The following is a 10,633-nucleotide window of genomic DNA, read 5'->3' as shown; positions in this document are numbered from 1 at the left end:
GGTGAACCCATCTCTAGCTCAGCTGGGCTAATCTGATGCCTTTGCTATCACTATTTGAGAAGGGAAATCTGCAGGGGAAGGGAAGGTGTAGGAGTGGTACAAGATGGAGGGGACCATGTGGACCCCACAGTCAGAGAAATAGCAAGGAAGGAGGAGCATGGGACTGGGGACCTCTCTGTAACCTGTTGCAAGAACTTAGGCTGGACTAAGAGCCACCATAGCAGGACTGAGAGCCACCAGCAGTTCCACGTGAGTGTACCTGGATAGGCAGGAGACTGTGTGAGGAGGCGGCCATGGCGCAGACCGTGCTGGAGCAGACCCACACGAGAGGCAGAGAGGAGCTGCTGCCCTCGGGATGAATGCACATCAAAGCAGCCCGTGCAGGGCTCCCTGGACTGTGAGAGATCCTGTGCTGGAACAGGGAAGGACCAGTGAGAAGCCTGCCTGCCTGCCTTGAGGAGAGACAAACAGCAGGAGCCATGAGGAAAAGACTGACTGAAAGCCCCATTCCCTGCCCCCCTGAGTCATTCAGGAGGAGAGGAGATAAAGACACTGGGATCCGGGCTCTGAGCCTAGGAAGAGGAGAAGAGGTGGAGAGAAGATGGTCTTAAAGGGCTGATTGTGCTCTTCACAATTGTTCCACTCTGTGTTGTTTTCTGTTTGTCATGTTTTGGGCTTTTATGGTTTTGGTTGGTGGTGGATTAAATTAATTTCTGTTTTCTTCCCCAAGTATTCTTATCTGTTTTGCCTGGGACCATAAGTGGCAATTGAGCCTTCCCTGTCCTTAGGGCTTTCCAAAGGCCCTTGGTATTATGGCTGATCATGGTCCTTTCTTCTTAGAATGGGCCTGAACACTGTTAAAGATACATAAAATAACACTTATTAAGAGAGGAACCTTAGTTGTCAGTCATTTATTTTAATTCTCTAAAAAGAAGGTGTGTTATTTGATCTCAAGATGGCAAACTTTCTGGGACATAATATTTTCATGAAAGCCATTCGAAACCTCATGTGACAGAGAGGGTAAAGGAATGGGTTCAAAGAGGAATTGAGCCACAAAAGCCAAAAGGTTATTTCATACAAGGACTTATGGATGCACTCTCCTTGGCAGGCCCCATGAATAATCATTAGTAAAGTGTACGGGGCCCAGCAAACGGCAAAAACACACACAATTATGGCCAGTGACCTTGCAATTTTCTTGTCCTGCTGCAGTTTTGAGCCAGTCCTTGGACGGAATGAAACAGAAAACTCCTTTTTGAGAGCTGTATGACTGGTCTGTGTTGGAGGTGGACAGTTAGCCATCACTGCTGGTCTCCATGACCTTGTGGAGGAAGAGACACTGTCCTCTGCTTCTGATGGAGGAGAAGATGTTCCTGGCCTTGGCAAGAAGCAAAATCTCCAGGACAGGCTGCCTGTGCTCCTCGGAGGCTCACAGTCCTGCGTGCTGCCGTGCCGCTGGCGCCTCTGGATGCTGTGGAAGATGCTCACGTTGAAGTAGGTCACCGAGAGCAGCGGCACAAAGAACTCCAGGGTGGAGGCGCACAAGAGGAAGTACCAGTTGTGAAAAAACTCAGCGTAGCACTGATCCACGGCTACCACACTGTGTCCGGCCACGTGCTCCCAGAAGAGGATTGCTGGGCAGTAGAGGAGGAAAGCAAACACCCAGATGGCCACCATCTTGACCACAGGGTTGGATGTGATTCCCTGTTGGGCTCTGTAGGATACCTGTGGGGGAAATGGACATGTCAGGTATTTAGACAGTATTTTTTAACAAAAATGTCGAAAACATCAGCAGGTTAAATATAATATTTGTTCAGTAATTCTCCATACATCTAGAACATCTTTGCTTATGTAATGTCTTGAGAAGCTCTGTTAGTTTTACTCAGAAAATACTGCATCAATCTGTGATTGGTTTTAATACTTAGGATTGGGGAGGAGCAGAAATTATGGTGGCTAAATGACCATTCGGCCTCCAAGTGTGAAAGGACATGGCTTATTTTCATTACCACCACAGTAAGGCAGAAATAGGGAATCAGTTTAAGATTCGTGAAATGCCTAGGCTCAGAGGAGAGTGAAAGCAGCTGTGGAACGTCCTTCCTGCACAGGCGAAAATAGAAGCCTTCTATATTGGACAAGTTGTCACGTGAGTCTGCAAACACTAGACAATGTAATTTTTAGTGCTATTTTCTCTTGCCATAACAGAAAAATCTATCCCACACATATGCTTTAATGTCCTTTACTTTACTGAAACATTCTGTTTTAACACTCACTTTATTTTGTAAACAGCTCATCATGTTACTGCAAATCTTGATGGTTTTATGCCTACCCAGACTGCATTAATTTATTTTACTCTCCAGTCATAAATACCTATCTTTGGGAAAAAAAATTTAAATCCTATCATCCAAAGTTAGGAAATATGAGTTTAAACTGCTGTTGTAATAGTCCAGAAACTATGTACAATACATACTTTCATATATACATACATGAGATGATTAGTTAATGAGAAGCTGGACAATTTTGTTTACTCCATACTGTACAACATTTGTCATCCAAGGCTTTACTTAGACGCAGAACTACTACCTTCCTCATCAGTTTCCTATGTTGTTCCTTAGCTTAGCACTTGCCTGCTATACAAATGTTAATGACTGATATCTTCACAGCCATACAGGACACATGGGGCATTGTCCCTGTTCTACTAGGGAGTAACAGAGCAGTTTTACACGTTATTTTAGATTCTGTTTTAAACATCTGTTATCCAAAGATTCAGACTCTTCTACCTCTTAAAGCATCCTATCAGCTCAGAGCATGACACCAGTTCTGCAATAATAAATTTTCAGCCAGTTGCAAGACCACAAGCATCTCAATTTAGCAGGCCAAAAACAGGAAGCTCAGTACAGCTTGACAAACAGCTAAGTCTGAAACAACTGGCCCCTGACCATAAGCTTTGTTTTCAGCAGTGGCAGAGGTGGACTGCAAGTCTGTGCGGAAGCATGAAATCTTTTATTTGCATAACAACCCTATGTTACACACTGCTGGACTCACTCCATCCTATATTACCTAAAAGAGAAAAACAGAATTTATCACGTGAACAAAGACCATCAACAGTATTCAAGAATATGGAGCTCACGTTGCAGAGGCCTTTTTAATTTACATTTCTCACATTCTGAGTTCTGCAACTTCATTAATATTTTCAGTATTAATATTTTAGCAATATTAATATTTCTTAAAGGGATTTTTATACTTTAGTGTTCCATTTTAAAAGAAAAGTAGCGATAAACAACCCTAAAACCAACAACACTGGGGACAAAGAGAAAGAGATTAGGCGTTATACCAGGACTTCCCAAACAAGAAACTCTCAATATAACATGGCCCATTTACTCAAGCTAATGGATTTACCCAAAGAAAACAGTGTTGATCGTCTTGCATCTGGACAAAAAGTCAGGTAGAGCTTAGGGATGGTGAATGACAATATTTACCATTGGATTCCTTCAGATATCTTTTGGAGCAGAATAATCACAATACTCCAGAAACACTTCTTACCTCTCCACATATTTTGATTCATTCTCTTTTTGTTTTGCCTCAAGGGATTAGTGTCCAACACACTCCTTGTTAGCAGTACATGTCAATCACCCCCTGTGGTAAATGCAGATTCTTATCTGATCTTTATAGTCTCTCTCCACACCCTCTTCTCCTTTTAAAATTTCTCCCAAGCCTAAGCACATCCTTGACTCAACCTAGTTTTCATTACCACTCTTCCAATGACCAAAGCCCACATTCTCCACACTCCTACTGCCTCTTTCCTACCTTAACCGTCCCTCTTCCACTATGGTGTAATTAAATTGTTTCTAATCCAAGTGGTAGGAGGAAAACATTGAAATCATAGACACAGCATTGTCCCATCTCCAAATCCCAATGCAACACTGAAGCATCAACACTTCTCCAGGGGAAAAAAATGGTACCATAATTGACTATTTAGCTTCTAGTGTTAGCTATGAACACTCTGAAGTTTTGTAGAAATCTCTCTCTCTATATATATAATTAGAAATATTCTTCTTACAGCTTTTGTAACTGACAGGAAACGGTCGTAGCTGATAAGTACGATGCTGAACACTGAAGCTGTGCACAGGAGATAGTCCATAATTAGCCAGATCTTGCACAAGACTCTTCCAAAGTACCACGTCCCTGTCAGGGCATAAGGGATGTACAAAGGCATACAGAACACACCTATGGAAATAAACCAAATGCACACATCAGTCAGCACTGCAGGCAGTGCTGGTGAAAGCTTAAAAACATTTCTGTGGTATATGATAAAAGCACAATACTGACTTGAATTGCCATGTGGAAGGTGTATTCTCATGTAATCAATGAACACTTTTTACAAACTAAGCACCAGTAACATTCTTATAATTAATATCTTTCTGAAAGGTGTATCAGGTTTGTTGTGTATCATTAATAAAGCAGGAAGGAAGGAGCAGCGGATTTTTTTTACCTGTCAAAGTAAATACTACTGAAATTAAACAAACAAAACCCATCTTTTTCACCCATTGTAATTTACTATCTTTTTCTACAACAAATTATCTAATTGCCGTGCTTCTATTCCCTTAAAAGCATAGCGTGGTGTCTGAAAGTGCTCCAGAAGTAACTTTTGTAGATATACAATTTTCAGACTGGTCTTTAAAAATATATGATCAAAAAGCTGAAAAAAAATGCACAGATAATAAAGTACACCCAGTTTAACATTTCTCCTCCTTGTAGTTTTTGATCATAACCACTTTTTGGTGGTGAGCTGATAAGATACTATCTATGGGAACACATCGAGCTGTGTGAAGATACATGAGTGATCCACACCCAAGGCTATCTAAATTTAAGCTGTTAAATCCAGATGCTGTGAAAGTGCCAATATGATCTCATTTTAATGAATTTCTAGGAGATGACACTACATACACAGTCACAATGCAGCCTGGCAAGGCTGAAGAGCTGACTGTGTCGTTCACTATGATGCAGAAACACAGTGAATAGATCAACGCTGAACTGAAATGGAATCACTGCTGCTACAGAGCAACTAACATTTCCTTTTTCAAACAAAAAGCTATATTATAGGTATTCACATTCACAGAGGAGGAAAGGTGTATTATTTCAAATTTAAATTTACTTTACAATAAGTATGTAGTCCTGCAAAAAGTACTGAAGAGTATCTTTAGTGTTTCCATTTCCATGTGGCAGGTTTTTTTCCAGCACACTGTGGCCAGACAGCAGGGAGTAAACAAGGCAGTTATAAGATGGAAGAAGACATCACGCATATGGGGAAGGGGATCAAAATATTATTTGCACAAATGTGGACATCACAAGGACCAGACTATTAGCAGCTGTGTCCCTAACGGAACTGGCAGCAGCTTGTAAGAATAGTTTCTTCTGTGCTTTCAGTATCTTTTTTAAATATGTCATTAAAAAGGGTAAAATAAAAACAGTTTAAAAAAGTTTTGTTGTGATGTGATAAATCAGCATATAAATTTCAGTCACAGCTGTTTAAATTTATCCAAGACTTTTACCAGTGATACTCAGCATTTCACAAAATTTGCAATACGTGAATCTCCAATTGCACATCACACTAGTGTCTTAATTGTGCTTTTTCTCAGTACAAATTTCAAAATCAAACGTGTCCCTATGTATAAATATACATGTATAAACTTCTTAGAAACTGCTTATTTACCTATACAAACATACAGTCCTCAGGTGTTAATCTAGATAGAACAGGTATAGCAAAACGTTTACAAGTACTATTCATCACTAGTTGCAAACTTCAGTCAATTATCTGTCATTGTCTGAGAACAGGTTGAAATACAAGATATAAACCATATACGCAAGATTTGCCAGATAATATATGCTCTATTCAGTTTGACTATCTAGACTTTAGACAAGACTCTTCACAAACAACTCCCACTCTTTGTTATTCCACACAGTAGTATTGTTTTCCCTGAAGCAATAACATTAAACATTACCTGTTTACCTGACAAAGGATTCATTTCTTTCTGAAAAAAAAAAAAAAGTAGGTTGCCAAAACACTTCATGCAGCTTCCACCATTCCTTACCCTTCCCCTAGACACATAGTTGGGAAATAGTTCTCTTAGAAGAAACGACCCTCAGCCCATGGCTTCTCCTAAGATTCCTAGGACAAAAATGGAACATATCTCTACAGCTGTGATTTACCTATTACAACTATGTAGAGAAGTAATTAATTTACTTGCATGCACCACAGATAACTGTATAAGAAAATATTGTGACATATACAGATGTTCTGAAGTATGTGATGAATAATCTTACAGGAGGAGCAAAAGTAAATCCTAAACTCGAGCAAACAATCTCTTTCCTTCAATTGCTTTTCATTAAAATACCTGAAGCAACATTACAAGTATTTAGATGAAAAAGGAAGCATTGCTCCTTATAACCTGTGCTAAGACACAGGTTGTTGAAATACTTCATACAGCTTCCACTGTTCCTTATCTTTCCCCTAGACACACAGCTGGGAAGTACTTCTTTTAGAAGAAACCACTCTGAAAAGAAACCTCTTGGCTTCTCCTAAGATCTCCAGGACAAAAATGGAACATATCTCTACGGTTGTGACTTACCCACTGCAAAGTCAGAAATAGCCAGATTCAGAAAGAAATAGTTACTCCGGTGTCTGAGGTTTCTGTCCATGATGAAAGCAAAGATCACTAGGACATTTCCAAGGATGGTGACCAGGGCTAGCAACACCATGAGAAAAGCCAGCAGCACCAACACACCCAGGGAGAACTCGGAGCTCAGGGACTGTGCAGATAAAGTCTCGCTACACGTTCCAGCCGTCTGCGGAGTTTCAGCTGTGCTGTTGTGCATGTTGCTTATCCAGGTCAGCTCAGTCTGGGAAGAAAGGTGCATCTGGTAGAGCTATCCAAAAGGCTGAGAGTCCTAAGGAGTGTAAACAGGATGTGCCAAAAATCCAACGAACAAACAAATTAAGAAAAAATACTCAGGAGAGGAAAAAAATGTAAAGGTTCTGATGCTAAATAAATTGACATTTCCTAAGAGTTTTTAAAACCATGTATTTCTCTGGAAGACTTACCAGTAAGAATAGTGCAGTTTTTCCAAGCTCATGTTTTAAAACAGAAGTCCTTCTTTATGTAACTTGATTCTTATCTGTGGAGGTCAAGAGGGTAGATCTGAGAGTCTCTCTTGCTTTCCTCAGTTCTCCCCTCCCTCCTTTGTCCCATCCCTTTGCAGAAGTATTTTGCTTGCTAGCGTTATAGACAACAACTTTTTCTGGTTTTTTGAGGTTTTTTCTTAATCTTTGGAACATACCCTTATGAGAATTTAAACTACTTTCTAATTTCATCTGTGCTTATCTACTGTCACGGTATTTCAGCGAGTCTGTGCTCTCACTCTAACGAGTTATATCTTTTTGTTGAGCAAAGGCATAGCGAACTTCATTGTTGCTCTTTCTGTGGACCCTGACGCTAAAACCCAATATGCTGTAAAAAAGCATATATAGAATTACTTACCAAGTGTGGAAAGAAAAGCCTCATCCTATTAAAGTTAATTGCTGGGCTCTCATTTATGTTCTGGGAGTCAGTATTTCATTCCTTGGTTCTGGGACGGCAGCAGCTAATGCTGAGTCACTGAGGCTGCAACTGAGAGTTTTGAAACTGATTTTAGTGCAAGTTTTGTAACTGATCTCTGAAGGTTGAACTGTTACTGGTTAACTGTGCCCTGGTGGGAGAAATCATGTGTCTTCCGTAAGTGCTTATATTTTGTATGAGTAATGAAGTCACTTGCAGAGAGCTGTGAATATTCCACAGTAGTAAAAATTCAATCGTTTTTATTATGGGTTGTAAAAACACTTTGCTGTCTAATTTTAGATACTTAAATTTGAAAAATGTTGGCTGTCATGTTTGTGCTTCTGTTGTGGGAACAAATTCATTAGCAATTACCAAGTGCTTTTACTAAATCTTGGAATGGCAGCAGTATAAAAAAAGCAAAAGTTTATTATCCATACAAATATCTTCACAGCATGCATGTCCATTACTGCTTTAAGCTTTATTTTGTTTCTAGGTAATGCTGGAAATGTAGAAAACATACTTTGACAGCAATTACTACGTAATACAACTAGCCCTTCTTCTGCTAGCAATACTGAAGCTGATCTACATGAAGTTTTTGAGGTCAAAGCTATTATGTAGTTGGAAAGAAAAAGTGAACAAATATGAGATCAAATTAAGGGTTTGTCTTCTGTCTGTCTCAACTGCCTGTAGCTTAAAGAAGAGTGTAAGAAGATGGCAAAATACACTGCTAGTGTGTTCCACATGGCTTCCGGTGATTTGTGGCTCAAGGTGCCAATGTGGTTCTAGAAGTGACATTCAGTAATTTTATTTTCACTTCATGATCTAAACAGTCACCTTTTTATCCCAAGAATTTCTGCATCTGCATTTAACTGATAATAAAATACATTACAGGGCTCCTGTATGTCTCCCAAGAAGATAACAGTGTTTGTGTGATTGCTTCCCTGCATTCAAATCCAGGTAACAGTAGAAAAATTGTCATGGATACTGCCAAATTATGGATCCTATAGAAATTGTTGCCATGTCCCAGTTATACTCCTTCTTTCCTCATACATAATGCAAGCAGTCCTTTTCAGCTGGTCTCACTTTCTCAGAGGAGCAACAACTTGTTCCTGTGCTTTCAAACTGACAATACCTTGATAGGAATCCCTGAACCTAGGGCAGCACACAGGTACATGGTGTACCTGCAGCAAACCTTTATCAATGAGTGCTCAGAAACTGCACTGAGTCACATATCCTAGATGAAAGTATGTTAAAGATTTCCTTCTTTTAAACATTGGGCTGCTTGCCTTCAGTCAGGAAGGGGTCCTGGAATAGGATTCCCCATCCCAGCAACACCACATTTTTTTCAACTGCAGAAGAGGGGAGAAGACCCAAGCTCTTCAGTATTCCTTTCCAGTGGAAACTTTTGGATATGCTTTTGATTCCTAACTTGCAGGATTATAGAATCATAGAATTGTTTCTGTTGGAAAAGAAAGACCTTTAAGATCATCAAGCCCAACCACTAACCTCACACTGCCAAGCCCACCACTAAGCCATGTCCCTCCGCACCTCATCTATGCATCTTTTAAATATCTCTGGGTTGGTGACGCCACCACTTGCCTGGGCAGCCTGTTCCAACATCTAACAATCCTCTCAGTGAAAAAGTTCTTCCTAATCTCCAATCTAAACCTCCCCTAGCACAACTTGAGGCCACTTCTTCTTATCCTATCACTTGTTACTTTGAGAAGAGACCAACCCTCACCTCACTGCAACCTCCTTTCAGGCAGTTGTAGAGAGCGATCATGTCTCCCCTCAGCCTTTAGTCCTTCTCCAGACTAAATAACTCCAGCTCCCTCAACCATTCCTCATAAGACTTGTTCTCCAAACTCTTCATCAACTTCAATGCCCATCTCTGGACATGATCCAGCACTTCAATGTCCTTCTTGTAGTGAGGACCCCAAAACTGAACACAATGTTTGAGATGCGGCCTCACCAGTGCCGAGTACAGGGGAACTATCACTTCCCTGGTCCTGCTGGTCACACTATTTCTGGTACAAGCCAGGATGCCATGGGCCTTCTTGGCCAACTGCTGGCTCATGTTCAGTTGGCTATAAATCAATATTCTCAGGTCCTTGTCTGCAGGACAGCTTTCCAGCTACTCTGCCCCAAGCTTGTAGCACTGCTGGAGGTTGTTGTGGCTTAAGTGCAGCACTCGGCACTTGGCCTTGTTGAATCTCACACAGCTGACCTCAGCCCATCACTCCAGACTGTCCAGGTCCCTCTGAAAAGCCTTCCTGCCCTCAAGCAGATCCACGTTCCCACTCAGCTTCATGTCATCTGCAAGGTTACTGAGGGTGCACTCAATCCCCTCATCCAGATCACTGATAATGCTGTTAAACAGAACAGGCCCCCCACTGAGCCCTGGGGAACTCCCCCTGGTGACCGGCCACCAACTCTGTTCTTCAACTCTCTCTAGGCTCAGTCACCCAGAAAGTTTTCCACCCAACAAAGGATAGCTACATTCAAGTCATAGGCAGACAGTATCTCCATCTGTGGGAAACTTGTCCCTGAATGGCCAGAAATGCCAGTTTAAGCTAACAGGATTTCTACTGGCATCTATGATGCATCAATGCACAGCCACTAGTTTCAGGTTAAAATGATTTGTTGCAACCTCCTGAAAGCCCCATGAGGTCCGAAAGGCTGCAAAATTATTTTAAAAAGCAGGAAAAAAAAAATCATAGATCCCAACTGTGTTCTGAAAGAACATTGTTTTGTAAAAACCACACAAATAGACATGCAAGCCATGAGGCTGAGTCACTGTAGCAACTGCAGTTAAAGAGTATTGTGTTTTGGATCCTTCTCTCTCAAGTTGCTCTTTATAAATAAAAATCTTAACCCAAAATCTTCAGTGCTGAGGAGGATTCCAAGATACAACCACCACATCTTCATTTTTCTAGCATAAAACTGAAATTATCCTAGTTTTAATACATACTTGTATAAGAGCCATGCTATACTTTGTTAAGGTAAGATATAGAGAGGAATCTAAATAATTAAGCTAAGAATTA

The 10,633-nt window shown here is 40.7% G+C and overlaps 1 protein-coding gene across 2 annotated transcripts; it reads right to left on the bottom strand.

Annotated features, from left to right (window-relative positions):
* Nucleotides 1-914: 914 nt before the first annotated feature.
* On the bottom strand, nt 915-7,647 carry LOC104551765 (histamine H3 receptor). Of its 2 annotated transcripts, none has more exons than XM_061995145.1 (5): nt 7,533-7,647; nt 7,097-7,170; nt 6,624-6,942; nt 4,055-4,221; nt 915-1,722 (listed from the first exon to the last, which is right to left on the bottom strand). In XM_061995145.1, exons 3-5 carry the CDS (start codon nt 6,910-6,912, stop codon nt 925-927), a joined length of 1,254 nt encoding a protein of 417 aa, XP_061851129.1. In that variant the 5' UTR covers nt 6,913-6,942; nt 7,097-7,170; nt 7,533-7,647; the 3' UTR covers nt 915-924. The 2 variants fall into 2 exon arrangements, with proteins under 2 accessions (XP_061851129.1, XP_010197662.2); XM_010199360.2 differs by having other exon boundaries at nt 6,624-6,894.
* Nucleotides 7,648-10,633: the final 2,986 nt, after the last annotated feature.

The sequence above is a fragment of the Colius striatus genome, chromosome 4 (genome assembly GCF_028858725.1).
Source record: "Colius striatus isolate bColStr4 chromosome 4, bColStr4.1.hap1, whole genome shotgun sequence".
Classification (NCBI taxonomy): domain Eukaryota; kingdom Metazoa; phylum Chordata; class Aves; order Coliiformes; family Coliidae; genus Colius; species Colius striatus.
The sequence above is the reverse complement of the archived record's forward strand: the minus strand, read 5'-3'. Positions and strand labels throughout refer to the sequence as shown.